Source organism: Ambystoma mexicanum, chromosome 9 (assembly GCF_040938575.1).
Source record: "Ambystoma mexicanum isolate Mex_15411 chromosome 9, UKY_AmexF1_1, whole genome shotgun sequence".
NCBI lineage: Eukaryota > Metazoa > Chordata > Amphibia > Caudata > Ambystomatidae > Ambystoma > Ambystoma mexicanum.
Window position 1 is genome coordinate 835,577,408 of NC_090931.1, and position 21,182 is coordinate 835,598,589.

At 45.5% G+C, this 21,182-nt stretch overlaps 1 protein-coding gene across 21 annotated transcripts in view; it reads left to right on the top strand.

Moving 5' to 3' along the window:
* UNC80 (unc-80 homolog, NALCN channel complex subunit) overlaps positions 1-21,182 on the top strand; it is a 3,486,058-nt gene that overhangs the window by 1,954,597 nt on the left and 1,510,279 nt on the right. For 20 of the 21 annotated variants that reach the window (XM_069615884.1, XM_069615886.1, XM_069615890.1 and 17 more), the window contains 4 exons: positions 1,652-1,783; positions 2,358-2,501; positions 18,779-18,879; positions 19,164-19,250. In XM_069615884.1, the coding sequence (XP_069471985.1) occupies positions 1,652-1,783; positions 2,358-2,501; positions 18,779-18,879; positions 19,164-19,250 (464 nt within the window). The remainder of the gene's footprint in view (positions 1-1,651; positions 1,784-2,357; positions 2,502-18,778; positions 18,880-19,163; positions 19,251-21,182) is intronic. The other variant, XM_069615885.1, reaches the window with a different exon arrangement.

The following is a 21,182-nucleotide window of genomic DNA, read 5'->3' on the forward strand; positions in this document are numbered from 1 at the left end:
GTTTTGGTACTCAGACCTGCTAGCCCTCTCCTCAGCAACAATCAAGTTGTGCCCACATCCAGCACTGCTATGCCCACATCCAGCACTTGTATCCAGAAACCAAGGAGCTGTGCTCCACCGCGACCTGGCCTCACTCAATCTGATGGCATGGCTCCTGTGTTCTTAGAGTTTGGTTCACTGTTGGTGCCGCAAGACTGCCATGACATCCTGGCTACGGCGTGTGCTTCATCTACTTTGGCATGCTATAAGCAAGTGGAGGCCTTTTCAGGTTTGGTGCAGCACAAAACACTTGTAACCCAGGGCCATCCAGCCTCAGTATATACTTCCTTACTTACTGTCTCTGGCGCAAGCAGGACTCAGCTGGAACTACTTCCCTCTGGTCTCACCGGTTGATAGTAGAATTTGTACGAGGACTTTTCAGAGCATTCCCATCTGTAAAATGACCTGTCCCACCAAGACTGCTTTTTTAGTTAGTGGCCATAACATCAGCCCGGAGAGTGGGCGAAATCCAAGCTTTTTCCATCAAGGCACCTTATCTGACGTTTCACAGATCAAAAGTCATCCTGTGCACAAACCCAACGTTTATGCCTAAGGGGACATCTGTATTTCACCTCAATGAGCCAGTGATTCTTACAGTATTCTTTGGCTGTCCTACCTCGCCAGCAGAACGCTCTTTACATTCTTTGGATGTGGTTTGGGCCTTAAAGTATTATGTCACCCGTACAAAATCCTTCCAGCAAAACGACCAATTGTTTGTTACATTTGGGCCTTCTGGTGTGGGGAAGGCTTTATCGAAGCCTTCAATTTCCAGATGGGTCGCCTCCTGCATCACTTTCTGCCACCAACAAGCTGGCAGGCCTCTCCCGGGAAGAGTACACTTCACCAGGGTAGTGGCAGCCACTACTGCTTTTCTCTCTGGGATTCCACTGCTGGACATTTGCAGGCAGCTACATGGAGATCGATTAATAGATTTACCAGGTTCTACTGTGTTGACAGTGATTCTGCGGCAGAGTCCAGTGTTGACCAGTCTGTTCTTCGTAACCTGTTTGCTTTAGGTTAGTATTTCTCCAGTGGTAAGTTACTGCTAGGAGCTTACCTCCACCATTTTTAAAGGTTATAATACTGCTTTGTAATCTATTCATAGCATGTGAATCTATGAAAGATCCAATGCTAGAGAAGGAATAAGTTACTTACATGTAACGCCTAATTTCCAGCATTGGTATCTTTCATAGATTCATATGCAACACTCCCACCTACCCCACTGGCTCTTTTTGGCTCATACTGCTGCTCATGTGCAGTTGCCAAAATCAGACGATGGCCGATAGGGGTGTAGCTAAGGGAGCTGTTCCAATTGGCTGTGGACAGTATTACCCAAAGTGACTATACTAGAGCACAAAAGTGACTGAAGTTTTTCAGTTTAAGTTTAATCTGCTCTATGTTACCAAGGCTTCCCAGCCTGAAAACAGGGAATATTCACAGCATGTGAATCAATGGAAGATTCCAATGCTGGCCAAAAGCAGGAACAAGTAAATAAATGATTATTTTTTTAACTGTCACCCTTTTCCATAAACGGTACACCATATACCAGAAAATAATGCACATACCTCTTGTGGTCAGTTCCAAAATTCACATCTCCTCTTTTCTTTGCCAGTAGAAGAAGTCACCAATCTGGCATCCCGGCGTCTGTCTGTGAGTCCATCCTGTACCTCCAGCACATCACACAGAAACTACTCCTTCCGCCGTGGTTCGGTCTGGTCTATGCGTTCTGCAACCAGCGCAGAAGGTGAGTGCTTGTCACCTATGGCAAAGACTTAGTCATTGCGTAGTCTTAACACCATTGTTGTTTTATAATAATTGCGATATAAAAAGAATAAGTTGTGTAGCTTATGTTTTGAAATTGCTCTACTGAAATTTGTAAGACTTCTTTGACCTCTTAGGAAATCAATTTTCTTTGTAATTGTGTGATTCAGACTTTGGGCCTGATTCATGGAAGTGTTTTATAATGGCGCAATCCGATAGGAAAACATTCCATGAATCAGGATATTTGTTTTGTTGGCTCCCTGGTTTTAATAAGTCAGCAATTGTTTATCCATGTCACACCAAATTTCATTAGGTCTTTCATAATGACCCTTTATTGACCATCAAAATTCATGATATGCAGTTTTTCTCATACATAATCATTTTGACTATGCTGAAAACCTTGCTGCGTTTCGCAAATGGGTGTGTTGAATGAAGCTCCAAGCTGTTAGAGACTCATCTACCCCCAAAACCCAAACAAGTAAAAAAAAACATAGCTTTATAACATTTTACCATTAATGCTCCCAAATGATATTTGTACTCCCTTGTCACAAATGTAGATGAAGAGCGTGGGACAGATCACACCCAAAACCACCACACCCCACAGCCACCTCAGCCAGTATTCCCAGCATGCATCTGTGCCGCAGTGCTGCCAATTGTCCACCTGATGGAAGATGGAGAAGTTCGAGAGGATGGCGTGGCAGGTAAAAGTACTAGTAAACTTCTCTTTATTTGCTCTACTAAACCATAAGTCATATCTTTGTTTCTATGGATACCACTACATTTGCATATAGTGTCCCAGGACAGGTAGTGTACTTTATACAGTTATTTGTAATACACAAAAAAGTCCTCTTGGGCTTCAGAACCAAATTCATTTATTTCGTGTGTGCACATTGAAAACATAAACATATATTTTGCATTTATTGTTTAATCTATGGCAATTACAATGGTTTAGTTTCCTTCAAACCCTCCAGCGAACACTGTTCAGTATTGTATATGTCACTCCAAGTAGGAAAGGTATACAGAGGCACGGTAGCTGAGCTTTCTATGCTTCAAGACATAGGCTTTACCTTACCAAAGATGCCCAATGTGGCCGCCACATGTCCTAGGTTGTTTGTGGTCTCATGCAGAAGGGATGTGGCCTAATAGTTCGGGCTGTACTGCACCTTTCAGTTGTGACCAAGCCTCATTTGCATATGTTATTTTGTGAAACTTGTAAAGCACAGCAGTTAACCGAGGGTATCCTGGCGCTATGGAGGCAACAGAAAAGACAAGGTCCCAACAGCCGGCAAGAAAGGGCGCTTAAAACCAAAACATTTTATTTTTTTACAAAAACCAGTGATTAAACAAGAAGGTTTTCAGAGCTTTTCGAAAACACAAGTTGTCCTCCGTAGTCCAGAGGGACAAAGGGTTCCAAAAAGTGGGAGCAGCCACAGAGAAGGCTCTGCCACTAATGGTAGATTTACTGAAACTAGGGACATGTAGAAAACACTGATTTGTGGAACGAAGATTCCCAGAGGGACAGTGGGCCTCATTACGATTGCAGCGGTAAGGCAACAACAGCGCCGGTAGTGCTACTCGCGCCGTTGTTACAATACCGCCACATTACGAGTTCTGCTTGCGGATGCCACTCTGCACGCCAGGTCAGACCAGGTGTGCAGTGCGGCACCCGTGAGCAGAACTGGATGGTAGCAACGGTACCATTATGAACTGTACCGCTGCTACCATCCTCCCCATTCCGATTGAGCCATTTGGGGGCTCAAATGGGAATGGGGACGTACCGGCTCTGGGTCCCGTGCAAGGGGAATTACCGGGCCCGCCGAGGTCAGAATGGCTTGGTAATTCCCCTTTCGCGGGACCCAGAGCCGGACCCGAGTTTGGGGGTAGCCATGCCGGTGTAAACGGCATGGCTACCTCCAACCTCGTCATGAGGCCCACTATCTCTTCATCTTTTGACAAAGAAAATAGGTCCCAGGACAATACAAGGCCCGATGAACCATACAAAGAGTTTTTTATTTAATACGACTGGCAATCGCGAGCCAATACAGCTTCCAAAGCACACAGGTGGTCCAGGCAAATTTAGCCAGTCCCATGGCCAGGCTGCCTGACGCATGTGCAAGCAGGGTGGCATTACAATAGGCTAGCTGTGACTTGGGGTGCTGCCGAGAGAGACACAGCTATATTAGTACCCCCGTTTTTAACAATAGATACGGGAGTGGGGAGCAGGCTCAAGGTAGGAGGCCAGAAAGCAGTCAACCAGGGGGAACACACCAAAGGGTCACTGCGCAGAACCATGACCTGCGTCTTATCGGCATTAAACTTGAGCCAGTTTCCTTGCATCCAATCTCCAATGTCAGTTAAGCAGTTTCTCAGGTGTGCATCTGCCGACACCTGTTCAAGATCGATACGCATTATTAATTACGTATCATCCGCATAAGAGAAAAACCTGCAACCATGTGCATGAATAAGTTTGGCCAGAGGGAGCAGGTAGATGTTAAATGTTAAACAACAACGCTGAGACCGCCGAACCCTGGGGTTCTCCACAAGTAAGAGAAACAGGAGCAGAAGAAAAAGGGGGCATGTAAAAAGAGTGTGTTCTGTCAGACAAAAAAGACCGGAACCAGTCAAGGGCCGAGCCAGCAATTCGGATCTCCCTCAAGTGTTCACACAAGATGGCATGATCAATAGTGTCAAACGCAGTTGAGAGGTCTAAAAGAATGAGCACACAGACTCTGCCTTGATCAAGTATGTGTTAGAGGTCATCAAGAACAGCCACCAGAACTGATTCAATACTCATAAGAGGGCAGACGCCTGATTGGAATGGATCCATGATAGACTGTGGCTCTAAATAAAGTCTCAATTGAGGCGTCACGATAGATTCAAGGGTCTTCGTCAGAAACCTCAGCAGCAAGATTGGGCAAAAATTCACCAGAATGGCAGGTCAAAAGAAGGCTTTTTAACAGGCACGAGACCACTACATGTTTAAAAAAGCAGGAACAGTGCCCATCTGCAAATAATAATTCATTACATCACTGAGAAGCCTAGCCAACCCGGGGCCATTAAACTTCAGGACCCGAAGAGAAATCGGGTCCAACAGAGTGGCAGATTTAAGCGAGTTAATGACCTAGAAAACGTCCTCCTCCGCAACGGAGGAAAAGGAAACAAAGGATTTTTTAAGAAAAGGGAGAGGATTCATCACAGTAGACATTGGCCGACCCTTATCAAAACCCATGGGCTTTCTACATGGTTGTGATGTCAGACCACACACTCACTTCCAGGTCATTCATCCTGCTTGCATTAGCAAGTTGGCGGCCCGCTTCTGAGGGGGTGAAAATGAAAAGAACCCCTCTATTTTATGAAAGAGCCGTCAGCGTAGTTTTGTACGCAAACATAAGGGCGATGTATTTTACCTGTGTTATAGTCAGCCCTACAGATAACCGGTGTACAGGCAAACATTAAACAAATTGAGAGTAAAAATGCTCCCAACAAAAAATAGCAAACAACAGAGACGTAGGAGCTCTTCCTTGCTTCCAACCACGTAGATCCATAGATATGTTCATGCCAGCCGACCCAGTAGATTACTGCCACAGGAAGACCTTGAATATTATTACTTCCCTATTTTAAGGTGAACTTTAAGGTCGAAATAGGTGACAAAGAGGATATATTACAAAAGTATAACGTTTGTAGTTAAAATGCATTTTTACTCACCAAAACAGTACATCATTGGAATAGGGATTACTTTATTTTCTCCCATAAAAATACTTTTGCTCCCATCTTTAGAAAACAGGAAGTAAAACTTACACTTTAAAATTGTATCTGGAGACCTGGTTACAGTGTGTATCTTGTGAACAAAGATCACTGCTTACTGATTTGGAATACTTGTTTTGAGTACAACATGTTTGTACAAAGGGGCTCGACCTCCAGTCAGTGGAGGCATTCATCGAACACAAATCCTGCAGCCATTGCCAGCACAAAAGGGGAGATTGTCGACTACTGTGTCAGAAAACAATGCACCTCCTGGCTCTGGAGAGGAAGGGGGCTGCAGCTCACATTCCTGTTTGAGGGAAATGTGTTTATTGTGTGAGCATACAACAGACATGCAACCATTGTCTTTGTCTGCTCTTTGCCGGATTGTGCTATTATTTGATGCCAAAAGGAGATAAGTGACCTTTAACATGGTCTCCAAAGGCCAATAGTTCTTCTAACAAGGAAAGTCTGCAGGATGATGGTGGTCTGGACGGGGGCAGCAAGGCACAGCCTGTGTGTGAAAGAGGAAGCTGGAGTGATCCATAATATCATTGATCCACATGAGGTAAGGCAGTGACATGCAATATAATTACAGAATATGTCAGGTGACAATCCCACTGGATCATACACAGGGGTGGCAATATCAAATAACCAGCAATGTGACTATTCATACACCATGTGTTAGGCTGGGATGATTTCAGATGTGTAAGTACAATGGTACTTGTAGGTACATGGATTTTAAGTGGTGAGCAGGTCCGTGGATCACATACAATAGAAGTATATACTAATTAAATATCTGCAACATGCCTTCACATGGGTTGCAGCTTGACGATAGGTGCCCTGTCTGAATATACATTTTGGGACCACTCTAGTTGTTCATTGTCCAATAGTTATGCTTAAAATGTATCCTACCAACATGGGATGTACAGGGTTGGCCCATCAATGTCACATTAGAGGGTGTTACTGATCAAGCGATAGTCACTGGGACATTTTATAGTAGAGATTGGGTGTTTGCTATTTGAACCCACCGTGAAGACTTAGGTTAAAGGAGTATGGGTAAATAGAGAGGTTGGAGCGCCATCCAAACCTCTGCGGCGGGTGAGAAAATGTGAGCCATGACAATTCAGACGTTCCACAAATAAGATCTGGAGAGTCATCAGCATTGTTGTCATTGTGCTAAGGGAGGTTTGGTTTCAACCTAAGGTGGGGTGGGGGTGGTGAAAATTCCAACCTTAGAGTGCAATCTCCATCGGTCTCCAGTCCAGCGCTGGGCTCACAACTTGGAGGGCAGGATGTATATCACACTCTTTTGCTTCATACTTCTTCAGTTTTTTTTTGTATTCAGGATGTGAGTTAGCCTATTATGTGTCACGTATCCTGACAAGGTCCCCAGGATAGGAAGATTTCAGCACTGGATTTCAATTGTGGGAGAATTCATCACATTTTTTCCATCGCATTTTGCTGCAAATGTATCTGGGGGGTTGATTAGGCTAATAATAAAGATAGGGGGGATATGGATGGGGTGGGGTGGTCTCAATCCCGGAAACATTTGCGGTCAAATGTCCTATACAAAAAAGGAATTCTCCCACGATTAAACATTCTCGATGGAATCACATAGAACCAATTCCCCTACTTCGATTTGAGGGCATCTTGTGGCATGACCAAGGGGACATTCCAAAGCTAGAGGATGATGGGCCCAGGGTTTGTATTGGGAGATTCTTCTAATCACTCTCACTTACTCCACAGGTCTTACAGGAGGGGAGAGTTAGATGAGGCTACCTGGCAACATGAAGGGAGCACCTACACCTAGGAGGCAAAGAGCATATTGGATGAGGAAGTCAGACTCTCACCAACAACTAAGTACTTTCGCCTCCACAGAAGCTGAGAACTGGCAATTGGGGAATGGCCCTCCCACAGAATTGCCAGAAAAGCCAAATAAAAAGCTCAAAACTTAGTCTAGCAGTGGACGTTTTTGAAGTAGAATCTAAAGACAAGAGTGTGGAGACGGGAGCTGTTTTGGAGAAGGCTGGCAGTCACAATAGGAGACACTGGAGAGGGAGCAAAGCCCAGAAGACTGTAGGGGAGATCCAGAAGGCCGAAACAACCTAGAGACTGGAAATGGAGGTGAGATCTAAGAGAACAAACTGCGAAGGTAAGAGACCTAGAGCTGCTCATAAGGCAAGCGAGAATGTTGGCCAAATATAGCACAGGTGATCTAAGGGAGGGTGGTGGCCAGTGGGATGAAGAAGCTATAAGAGATAATTGCGAATTGGAGAAGATTATTGAGTACGAGGGTTTGCAGAGGGCTGAAGAAGAGGTATGGGACAATATTAAGCATGTAAGATCATTCAGATGAGGGCCTGCCCAGAGGGCTGAAGAAGGCTCAATCCATAATTGTGGATTTGAGGAGATTATTGAGAATGGGAACCCCCAGAGTGGGTGAAGAAGGCATAAGGCACAGTAGTCAGTAGGATAATATCATTAAAGGGGGGCGTGATGGGGCAGCCACCAGGGGGTGCACTGGAGAAGCTCATATAACTGTGTAGCTCCTGCACCACTGGGCGAAAAGGGGTACTGAGCCTCCCCCTTTTGGTCCCGTAAATGGTGATCCGTCGCACCCTTTGTGGAACTTTGGGGTGAATTGGACACCATAGTGCAGAGATATAGACGGGGGAAGTTGACGTGGCCTGAAGAGATCCCGTCCCCCTGCGAAAGGAGAGCGCTGCTGAACAACACACATACCGGGGCGTGTACGGGTCACGGAACGAGGATAAAGACCCTGATCCAATGTCCGCACAGAGAGGGTGCCTGTGCCGGACGGGCGCTGCCTGCAATGTGGAGATTTCACCGGGCCCTCGGATAGAGAGTCGAATACAGTGTGGCTTGAGGGTAGAGAGCTTGCACCTCCCTCGCAGGGCTTGCTGTGGCGCCCGCATTGCAGCCCCAGTGCCGGTGCTCAGGGAGCTTCGCGCCTCTGTCCCCTGTATCTTTGACTGGATTGGCCCCCAGGTTATTTTCCTGACCCGTTGAGGGTCCTGGAGGAGTGGCATTACTCAGAGGGTAATCTACTTGAGCGGAGGCCCGGGCCTGCACCCTGCATCGGATGTGTCCCCACTGGGCTGTGGAGTGAGGCCCATCCAGGCGCACATTGCACTGAAACAGGAGGCAGAGTAGATGTGTTTGCTGTCCCTCCCAGTGACAGGTCTGACAACAGGGGATTGAGCGTGGCTCACTAACAAAAGGGTTAACTCTGTACCTCTTGTGACTCTAGAGACCTGGGCTGGAGACTCTAACAACCAGGAATAACCAGCGGGTCTTGAAGACCCCCCCCTTTTTGTGACCTAGGTGAGATGTGCTGCAAGACTCGGCTTGAGCAGGGCCTGAAATAGCATTTGATGGTGCACAGGGGATAAGGCCATAAAATACTGGCATTAGGTCAATAGTCCTTTTTTTTTAACGAAGAAAAAAAATTATAATATGATTTAGAAACACCGGTCTGTGACCGCACAGAGCGGTATTTGTAAACCGAACTGTCAGCCCTTTCGACGCAAACAAGTGCATGCAGGGGCTGTCAGGCATGGCAGGACCCAGAAGCAGCCAAGAGGGAGAACGGGTAAGTTTATGTGTTTGTGTCTGTCTTGGATGTACGTGTTTGCATGTGCGTTTGTGTACGTTTTGGTGGGGGGAGTTGGGTGGAGAAGGCGGCAGCGGGGGCCGAGGGAGGAAGCTTTGGTGGCGAAACACCCCGATTTGGAGTAAAACTGGGAAGAGAGGGTGGGGGGTGGAGGAGGGTGTCTAAGAAATGTGATTATTTCCATTGTTGTAGGCTGCCTAAAATCGGCCGAAAGAAATCCGTCTTTTGGTTAGGCGGCCTACACAAATCGAAATAATGACGTAGAACCAACATGCCAGGAGGTGTGGTGCAAGGGGAGGAGGACAAAAGGAAATTGAAGGCAAGCAATTTATAAAGAACTTCTGACCCCCACTTGGTCCCCTGCTCTCCTAGGCAGTGGTACGGTGCAATGTTGCAGCAGGGGTAATAGAAAGGGAGCAAGCATGACTGAGGAGCCGTGTTTCCTAAGAGTCGCAGCGTGGCGGCTGGGACCCTGCTGGTTGTGTCCGTGCTATTACTTGTTCCCTTGGGCAGTGTGCCGGGCCCAAGGGTGCCTGAGGGGCAGGTAGTGAGGCCCTGACCTTGACCCAAAGCACCTTTGAGAGAATGCTCACCTGCGCTACGCTACGCGGTGAGTTTTGCATGAGAGAGGGAGAGAAACTCGGGAGTGTGCAGGTGGCTGGAGCGGAAAAGGGAGAAAAAGGGAGAAAAGGCAAGATTCATAAAGCGTCACGGAGCATAAAGCAAGGACAGCTTTAAGAAAACAGTAAGAAAGAAGGAGAAAGCAGAAGCAGAAGTAAAAGTAAAGTCTAAGTGAAAGGAAAGTGTGCGAGCGACCCGGAAGGAAGGCAACAAGTGCAAGTGTCCATGGAAGAGTGAAAGAAGTGTGCAAGAGGCATGAAAGGAACAAAAGACAGTGCAAATGTGCACAACAAAGAGAAAGGAATACATGAAAGGGGTGCAGGAAGCACCTGAAGATAAAAGGGTACAAAGAAAAGTAAGAGAAAAACAATGAGGGGGGCCCATGGTCAGTGTGGTCGCGCTTAGGAAAAGCAAAGAGCCTGGCGTTTTTGAAAGCCTCTGGTTCTACCCCACAAGTATGTAAGAAAAATTGTTTTATAAGGAAAGGGTACATCCTGACCAGCTGAACTCGTGTTTGAAACTAGAGGGGCCTAAACCTGGGGAAGGGCACCCTGAGAAACCTAAAAGGAATTGTGATATATTTTATTCTGTGTTTGAAAGCTGGAGGAGGCCTGAGTTTGGGGAAGGGAACCCTGAGAGGCCTATCATGGAAATCAAAGTGCATTCTGATAACATTGACTTTGTGTTTGAAAGTTGGAAGGGGCCTGAGCTTGGGGAAGAACCCAACCAAGTTGGAGACTTATTAGTTTTCTTAATAGTGTTGAAAGGTTTGAAGCGAGGGGGAGGGGATCCTGAAAAGTTTAAAAAGGACTGTGTTACATTTATTTTGTGGTGTTTGGAACTTGAATAAGTTGAAGCTTGGGGAAGGGAACCCGAATGAACTGAAAGACACTGAAGGTTTTTGAAATCACTGCAAGGGCTCTGTGGAGAAGGTCTTACGAATAGCCTTGTTGATTGAACTCATTTTTTGTGACATTGACCTTACTGCACCTGGTGATAAGACCACCTGAAACCAACTTTGATTTTCCCATTTTTTTGTTGAACCACTATTTTCCTTTTTAAAAGACTTCCTATCACATTTTTGTAAAGAGTGAGGGCAAGCATAGGTTTAGACACAGACAGACTTTTATTTTATTTGGACTATTAGTTAATGATGGCCATTAGAAACATCGGTTAAGGGAACTATCCCTGTAGAGTTAGGGCCAGTCAGGCATTAAACCAACCCAGGAACCTTAGTGCAAATAAAGGTTTTAAAACAAACACTTTTCAGTCTGTGTCTCTTTTGATACCATGCCTGTCTCACAGACCCCAGACGTCTGGAGGCCTACCTGAATGGTCTTCCAGTTCTGATGCCTGAGGAGGTGACCTGTGTGGACGCTCCTATAACGGGGTAGGAGGTTTTAGATGCTATTCGCCGGCTGCAGCTGGGGAATGCCCCGGGAGAGAACTGATACAGGCTGGGTTTCTATAAATTGTTTAGTACATTCCTTGTCCCTTACTTGACCAAGTTATTTAACTTACATGTCATTTTAACGAATCCAAAATAACGACGGTGATTAATAACGAAAAAAAATAACTAATGAAATAATAACGAAATACACGGATACATGTAAATGTGCAAAAATAACTAATCCAAAACAACAAACACAAATCATTAGAGATGGTTGCCAGCTAGCTAGAATAAAGAAGCCAAAACGTAAGCAAAACCATTAACTTGGAAGCCACTGAATTGCAAATTGCCGAAGCAGTTTTGGGAGGCAAAACCGAATTTCACTGAACCAAATAAACAGATGCTGCAAGTCGATAAAAAAAAATGCATACTTAACTTTGCCGAAATTACAACCAATTTCTTATCTGCAGTGTTGCTTTAAACCCAAAGTACTAACACAAAAATAAGCCAAAACACAACTTCAAACTGAATAAATAAGAACGGTATACATCAAGAAAAGGCCAATATAGTTTTGATGGCTGAACAAATCCATTGTAAATAGTTAAATGCAAATCCAAATGCTGAGAATTCTCTTCTTTGTAGCTCCTATAGACCTCTTCTTAATGTGGATGCTAAGAGATTCACTTGGGTCCTCGCCTCAAGGTTGGATGTGCAAATGCCTCGCCTTGTCCATTCTGATCAGGTGGGATTTATTAAGGAACACCTCATGGATCTGGTAAAGTGTGAGGGGGGAATCCTACATTGCTTTGCGTTTATGCAGAGAAGGCATTCAACAGGGTTGATTTGACTTTCCTTAATGCAGTTTTGTGCAAGTTTAGGTGTATGGTCTTGAATGGGATTATGGCATTGTACTCGGGCCAATGGCGTGCGTCTTGGAAAATCGACGTATTACTGCTGGTTTGGTTTGGCCCGGGGTACGAGGCAGGGTTGTCCCCTTTCACCTCTGCTATTTGCTCTTTCTCTGGAACCACTGGCACAGAGGTTGAGGGAAGATCCACGAATGGAGGGCATACAAGTGGGGGAGGTGGAGTACAAGTTGGCATTGTATGCTGACAATATTTTGTTGCATCTTCGGAACCCGCTGGGAACTAATTGGCCAGTGTGGGAAGTTCTCACGGTTCAAAATTAAAAGGGCTACATCTATTTTGGTTGGGATATTGGTGGACTGGACCATTTCGTAATGGAGGTGTGGGAGGGCCAGTTGCGCTACTTGGGGTTTCTGTGTACGAGGGAATTGCAGGACTTGTATGAGATTAATTTGCCCCCTCTGCTTGAAAAGTTATATAAGGACTTGGTGAAATGGGAGTGACTCACCATCTCATGGATGGGGTGTCTGAATGCTATCAAGATTAATTTCCTTCCCAGATTGTTGTATCTATTTCAGATGCTTGTTTTTAGGTTTCCGGAGGCTATGTTTAGAGAAGGGACGTTGGGTAAAGTTCTTATGGCAAGGGAAGAAAGCTCGGGTGGTGTATGATATTCTGGTGCTTCTGAAGAGGTTTGGGGGTGGGTTTCCCGGATCTATATGTGTTTTATAAGGCGGTGCAGCTTTAGGTCATGGTACCCCACTTGAGGGGACAGCTCGAGCATCAATGGGCTGGTTTGGATAATTATCACCTGCGACCAGCGACGGTGGGGGAAGGATTGTGGGTTTCATCTTGGCCCTCCCCATTGAGTAATTTGTAGGCTCTGTGGGTGAGGGACCTTATTCTGAACTTGGAGAGGTTTAATGGTTGGTTTGATGCATGTTTTGAGTGGGTTGGACAGTTGTGGAAGAGGGGGCAGTTCATCCCCCTACCGGAATAGGAGGAGGTGCTAGAAATTGGACCTTTTTTATATAACTGTTTATTATTTTTAAAATAAAGCATAACACACAAGCAGTGTTGCTTGATAGAACATCATCAGAAGTACATCCTCAAAATTAAAGTGCATCAGCAGGGAAGAAACCATTGGTGACAAGACATCAGCATAATAGGCACAGGATGAGGACAAAGAATAATAACCCCACCACTACTCCCCCACCGCTTCCTAAGGGAGTCCAGGTCCTTCCGCACCATATATGTTTCTTGGAGCATAGCCAATTGAATCCCATGTCGTCACAAAAATCCCCACACCTACTGGCATTTCAGCCGTTTACCCATCATGCATACATTCCAGGTCCCAATCTTCAACCCCTCTTCCCCCATAGTAGAATTCCCTCACATCTACCCCCCTATCCATACCCATGTTGTTTCTGCATTTACCCTGTGACTCCACCTCCCACTCAAAGTTGCAGTCCACAAACTTGAACCTCCATAGCTCAACCGCCCCTCTTCCCCCACCCCCTCAACTTCCCCAAACTTCCCCCAGCTTGAACACCCCCTGTCCCCATATTGCCCAACTTTCGGTTGCCATATTTCTGGCCACCTCTGAAGCTGCCCCCACAACCTCAATACCCCAAATAACTGAACACCCTCCTCTCTCCCCAACCTCTTCAACAAATAAGTCTCCCCCTCCCCACCCTCTCTCTTTACCCTACCAGTCATTCTCTCCACACCCCTCCTCACTCACGTGGGTGAAGGACCTGCAATAAGTGGGGTATCTCCCCCTTCACCCCGGTCCACCCGTCTCAACATCTCATCACATTTCCACAACTCAGTTCATCAACCAAAATCTCCACTCTGATATTTGCCACCACCTCTCACTGTAACCTCTAGCACCCCCCCAGAGAGAGCCTCAATCCCCCGGTAGCGGTGCCACTTCCAACCCTTCACCTCGCAGGCAGGGGCGCTGCGCCTTAGAGTCCAACCAATTCCACACCTCCTGCGGTGACGCAAAGAACCGGGCTTTTCCATCAGTTATGACCTTAAACTTGGCTGGGAAATACATCATGTACTTAATGTTCAGTTCTCGAAGGCGTCATCTCACCGCATCATAGATCCTCCGCTGTCATTGCACCTCCATCGTGAAGTCTGGGACGATGCATAGTTTTTTATTAGCCACCTTGTAGTAGCCAATCCTTCAGGACTGCTGCAGGATGGCATCCCTGTCTCGAATATTTTAAATCTTGGCCACTATCACTCTTGGCGGTGCCCCAGGTGGCAGGGCCCTTACTGGCACCCGGTGTGCTCGCTCAACTGTAAAGAGTTTTGAGAGCCCCTTCACGCTGATAGTTTTCAAACTCAGATTTTCCACTAAAAGCTCCACACTCAGCCCCTCTTCCCTCTCCGGGACCCCCACCAACTGGATATTACAGCACCGAGATTGACCCCCAGCGTCCTCCGCCCTTGTTTCTAATGTCTTTGTTGCCCCCACTAGACTGGATACTTGGTTCTTACGACGTTGCAAGTAATCCTCCACAGTTCTGACACTCTGCTCCACTTCCGTGACCCTCTTCACCCTTAATTCTTTAATGCTCCCCTCCAGGGACATCTTAGTAGCTTGGATGGCCTCCATAAGAGTTTCCAATGTCACTCCCCCAGTTCCTTCACTAGCAGCTCCCTCGGACACTTAGTCCACGTCCTCATTTTTCTGCTGCCTGCTTTTTGGGGTCTGTGTATTTGTCCTTTTTCTGTTGGCCTTTCACCATTGTGGTCGGTCCCTGCCGGGATGAACTCCGTCTTCAGCGCCAGGTCTAATTGCTCACTCCTCTCTGGGCTTCCGCTCTCTTGGGGGTGTCGCACGGCCCACCCACACCCCTCCGAGCCTCTGGCCCTATATACTTCAGGGATCCCCCCTTAAGGAGTCCCGCTCCACCACACAGCTTCGCCCCACCTGATTTGGGACAGCACCCAGACTCCCCGGGCTTCCTAGCTGCTCCTCCGGCGTTACCGTTCCAAACAACTCCCTGCATCCATCAGATCCTATAGCCGAAGGGACTTCAAACAGTGTGCCTTCTCTTTCCAGTCTCGATTCCCCACGCTTTATCAAGGTATTCAGCGGATCCTCCCCAGGCTGCTGCACAACCACTCTCCCCAACTGCCCCGGACAGTATCCTCACCACCTCTGGTGCACTTCCTGCCCCCTTCACATATGTACCAGCCTCTCCAGTCTGCCTGAAGGGTCTCTTTGCAGCGTCCCGTCCCCCTAAAAGGCCACTGTTTTTTACTGGTATCCGTGTCACCAATGGGGGGGTCTCACAGCAGCCACAACCACTCTCTGTACCCCCCACTGTAGCTCTACTTTGCTGCCTCAGCCAAGCCCGTCTCTAGGGCCTCTCAGTTCGGGACTCAGCAGCAATATTAGTACAGGGGGGTTGCACCCTCCAAGCCACAGGAGAGCAGTGCTCAGAGGCCTGTAATGGACCGCCTCTCCTCTCTCAGTGCCAGGCGGCCGGCGCCGCTCTTATTTGGATTTAAAATCAGGTGCTGCACTCTGCAGGTCCAGGGGATGCACCCCTGTTGCCGGGCAGCCCTTGCCTCTGGTGTGCGGCCAGCAACGCAGGTCTCCCGGCCTTCCGTTGCTCCCCGGATCCTGCAAGATGCTAGCCGCCTCTTTTCTGGCAGGCTCCACTGTGTTCCCCTCCTTCTTGTTGCACACTCGATGCGTGTGTGGTGCCGACAGGATCTCTTCTTCTCCCACGATGGTCGGCTGCATCGCGCAGTTCGAGTAGTCTCTGCCTGTTGACCTGGGGCAAAGTTTTGGCACCCCCTGTATCGGCCAGATCATGTCCCAGCAGGTCATGCAGTCCCCGAATGTGGATGCGGGCCCCGGTAGGACCTCTTCGCCAGGACTGCTGGTCAGTTATGCCCGCTCCTCCTCACGTCCTTTAGTGTGGCAGCCATTTTGGCAACCCAGTCATCCCTCTCCAGCGAGACACAGTTAACAACAAAGAAGCTGGGTCGGGAGACTGGTTTTTCAGCTGGAATTTTCTCTGATGCCTCCCCCAACGTTCCGCTGGCCAGGGGTCCGTCTTTGGCATTCTCTGTACCACAGTGTAGGATATTTACACAGGATTCTTATGGGAGGCCACGGGAGCTCCGAAGGGATCACAACCTCATCCCTCGCCGCTGGGCATAGCCTCCTTTCCAAGGCTGATGATTCATTCAGCCAGGAAGGTTGTCATAACAGAACTCATGAATCCTGATTTTCAATATGCTGTCTCCTCAATCCAGTGCTTTTGTTATTTTGAAACAGGAAAGAGAATACTATGCTACATTTATAAAAAATTACTTTGAAACTGACTGAGGTACCCTTAATCCATGCTCTCGCTTGTTCACAGCACCCACCCAACCATACCCACTTGCACGTCCTAAGTAGCAATATCTTCTTACCATCCAAATCTTTATGAACTGATCATTGGGCGTTTGTGATGTAGGAAGTCGGGGAGACTCCTGCAAGTGATGGGACATGTGAAATGGACCTATTCTAGCAAATGTTTAGAGAAGTTCAAGATTTTGTTACTTTCCGAGTTATCATTAATACATAAAAGCATTCCATCTCAAGATCTATGTATTTCCTTGGCTGACTATTGCAAAGACAAGATAGTTGCTGAGATGGGGGCTGACGATGGGCCTATCCTCCCTCCCACTTCCACCTGTACTCAACTATGTCATTTATGTGACCAAACACTGCAGTCTTTTTTCTTTTCCATCTGATCCACAAAAGGGCATTCCTAGAATTATTTCAACTTTTAAACCTTATGGGTCCCCACTAAAGCCATTTTTGAAGACTTAGCACTTTTATTAATTAGTTCTTTAAGTTCTGGAAAGGCAAAATGTCTTAACAATCTTAAGAAAGCCAATGTTGAACTACTATTTCTTCAGCCTAATTTAGACCCCACTAACATACAAAATTACCCACCCATTTCACAACTTCTCTACTTCTCCAAAAATATTGGCTGATCACCTTCATAATTATGATGTAGTTGTCTTATTAATTCATCAAAATCAGGCTGGCTTCCACCCAGGTATGGGCACTGAATCGGTTTCAGTAATGTTCCGGAAGACAAGTAGCTGATGAGTGTGGTACAGCAGCCTTGATCTGGTTGGTTCTATCAGCTGTGTTTGATACCCTGGACCATCAACTGCTCCTCTCCTGTCCACCCTTGGGTATCTCCGACCAGACTCTATATCAGTTTATCATTCGTTGGATTGTATCTATGCCCACCTTTCAATCTTATTTTATGTCTTTGACTTATGGAGTGTCCCAGGACTCCATTTTGTCCACCTTATTGTTTGCTATTAAGTTTTTCCCTTAGCTCATATTGTGGTGTTCTTTGACCTCCAATGATTATGTACACAGCTATCATCCAGCTACCTCTCTCCATGGATGGATGTCATATTAGAAAATTGTAAAAAATGTTTGAGAGCCGTGGATTTGTGGATGTGTTGTTCTCAACTGAAACTGAACTCCTCGAAAACTGAAACGGTGAAAGGGGAGAATGTAGTTTTGAGTGGGGGTGAGAGCCCATTGAAATTAATGAACTTGTAGCAGGCTTGGCAGGTGAATTAATTAATTCCAAGATGTCTGACACCTACCTGAAGCGTGTGAGTTGAGCGGTGTGCGTTGCAAGTATGGTCTAATCATGCTTTTATCAACTGTATCGTCTTCAACCGTTTTTACATTTCGTCAGTTTCTCTGCCCTGGATCTAACAGTTTTGTTGCAAGAAAGCTAGACACTGTTATACAGTTTTTCTTGAGGTACCTGAGTACTCTAATGCATGATTGAAGCTTTTCCAATATGCTGCTACTAGGGTTCAGGTGGGCCTTGGTTGCTATGGTCACGTAAATGCTGCCTTCCGTAAACTTCTTTGGCTCCCTGTGGCTAATCGTATTAGGTTTAAGGCTTTTTATATTGTTCACAAGATCATTTATACTAACTGTTAGGGGTTTGGTTTCGTGTGCATGTTGTTCTCCATGTGCTCAACTGACTACCAAGGTAATCCTTTTTGTGAGCATGCATAGATAGTGAACTACTATTTCTTGAGGGAAGTTTGGAAGGGATTTCCCCTAGACACTGAAGTTCTTTACAAATCAGCATAAAAGGTGCACCTTACAGCATCTTTTCCGAATATATTTGCTAAAAAGTGTTTAATATGCGATTCTCAGGGAGCTCCTAAACAAATCCAAGACATCTTCATTTGCCACTGTACCTCGGAAATGTGAAAAATGCATGTATAAATCAGAAGAAAGTACTGTATGCCCAGGATAATTCATGGTTTCAGTTGTGGTAAGTCATTTGCTGTGTGGCAATCACTGTTCAGGGGAATGCAGTACATGTTTGATCAAACTGAAGAAAATTCTCATGTGTGTTACAAAGAACACATATCACTTATAATAACTCATGTGGCTGGCAACAAACTAAGACATGATACGTTATTTGCCAGGCGGAATAATGTCAACCAAAAGATGTGTGCCAAAAGGTATGCCAATATGAGTTTATGCGTCACCAGAATGAAGTAATTCAGGAAAGAGAATAGGCCTCTCAAAGTTTGTGTCAGGACTGAGGAATGATATCTGCCAATGACAATACTATCAGAAAGATTACTAATGTTGTTTTTAAAATATCTCCATGTTTTCATACCCCTTTCTCTTCTTACCTTAAACAGTGAGCGCTGTGGCCCAACAGGTCCTCTGGAATTGCCTAATTGAAGACCCCTCCACTGTTCTTCGTCATTTCTTGGAAAAGCTCACTATTAGTAATCGACAGGTAATTGCTCTTGAAAGCAGAACATTTGCAAAATGTGTCTGAGAAAAGAGAGCGAAAGAGAGAGAGAGAGATTGCAAATGCTCCTAGAAATTATGCGAATATGTATTTACACCACATTTAATCTGCATGGTTGTAACATCTCACCCATTTAAGGCGACTAACAATGATTAAGCAAACTTCTAAATGTTTTTGCAGTCTTAATGGAATCTGGAGTAAAGGGCACCATAGAACACTGAAAATTAAATCTTGGGAATAACAGGCTAACTTCATTGTTTCTCTTACAGGATGAGCTGATATACATGCTGAGGAAACTTCTGTTAAACATTGGTGACTTCCCGGCTCAAACATCCCACATCCTGTTTAACTACTTGGTGAGACTTATGAGTGGCCTTAATTATATTCAGATAATCTGCACGGCAAGAAGAATCTTGGGATATTTTCTGTTGGAGTAAGGTAGATATTGAGTAGGTAGATAGATTAATTAACTCATCTATTGAAGGACACTTGTTTGTGACAATTGGTAAGTGCTCACACAGATTGGGAGGTGAAATAATTTCTTGGGAGATTATTAAATCTGTTGTCGGATCAATGATAAGAATTTGGCCCCTTCCAAGTCAGTTAGTGGAATTCTTAGACTTAATTGGAGTAGTCAGGTTCTCTATGAATGCTTGGGATTTACTTGTTGTTGCTTTGGTGACAGTTTGAAAACTCTTCGTTTTTGTTTTGCATTCTCAGTCGGTTTCATTTTTTTCCTTCTTTTTTGGGCATGGAATACGCCATACACTGATTCTTGCAAAATGTGATCCTCAACACCATCAGTTCATTTACAGGAAGCGAAGGTTAAGACTTGGAGGACGTATCAATTTGCTCCACTATCCCCCATACCTCAGTTGTCCGAGAACCCACCTTGCTCGCTGATCTCGGCTGCTGAATCAATTCCGATTTCTCACATGCAAACACTGGTTTAGCCACAGATTGTTGGATATTTCTCATTTCTGTGGCTACCCAATCTGCTTTGGCAGATACCAAATTAAGCAGTTTATTCATCAAAGGTTTCAAAGATTTTTGTTAGGCCATATATGCCATTGTTCATAGAATTCAAAGTGCTTTCATATAACGAGATTGGAGGTTGTTTCAGCCCAAAGGAGGGTTGCGGGGTGTGTTTTCCAAAAGACATAGGTGATGAAACCGAGGTATTGAAGGTTGAGTTAGATAATTCTGGATATAGAATTGGAGAATGAGATAGATCTAAAGGTCTGTTGTTTGGCACTTCATCTAGTTGTGTTTCACAAATTGTGCCATCAGTGTTGGTAATATTTGCACCACGTCGTAATGTCTGATCTGACTTTATAGGTTCACTTGCCGCTTTGTCCAATGGCTGGAAGATCATTTGATGTATAGTTGTTTCTTTTGCGGTTGATTTGACTGCCTGAGAGTACAATAATGGCAATTGAGAATTATCTGTTGAATTAATTATGGCCTCAATAATTTTTTAGACTGGGGGGATAGAATGGTCTAAGGTATGAGCTGTTGTGTTCTTTTCTGCATATTCTTTGTTTGTGCTTGGATGGATGGGAACCGCCAACAGTGCTGCATAATCATTCTTAGAACTTAGTTTAGTGGTGTCCGTCAACAATTCGGCATCTGTAATATGGAGAACGCCGCTAGCAGATATTAGCAAATTATTTCCAATCAATAGGCCATTAGATGGTTGCAGCTTATTGCTCGTAATCGGATTCTACATCTGCTTCGACAAGGAAGCTGTTGCATGCCGAGTGTTAAGAGACCATAAATGTCTAATATCCGATGTTAGTGATATTGAGTATTTTTTAATATATGTTTTGCAGTTTTTAGGGTTATTTTCTTTATCTTGATTTTGGCCTAACAAACCATAGACTTTGGATCTAAGATAGTATCTGCGAGAAGAGCAGCCGTTAGTTTGTTTGCGTGTGTGTCTGCATTGTGGATTTTAAATTATAAACCAATAATTGTCTTTTACAGAACATGTTGTACTTAGATTGGTGGTGACAAGCCTTTATGCAATGAGGAGGCGTAGGTGCCTTGTGCTACCTGCACAGCTAAACAGCTCAACAGCCCTCGCCTCACACTCACACAAATCGGGTGATTTTGTAGGGTTTTCCAGGTTAAGGGGAGTGGCTAACGTTTCACTGTAAAGTAGAAATTACAAGTTTTAGCAATAACACAATGAGGAGGCTTATACTAAATTGCAGGCAGCAATGAAATCGTACCGCAGTCCTGATTGGAAGTCCAGAAAGAAAGCCCAGAAAGAAATGCTGTGGTTT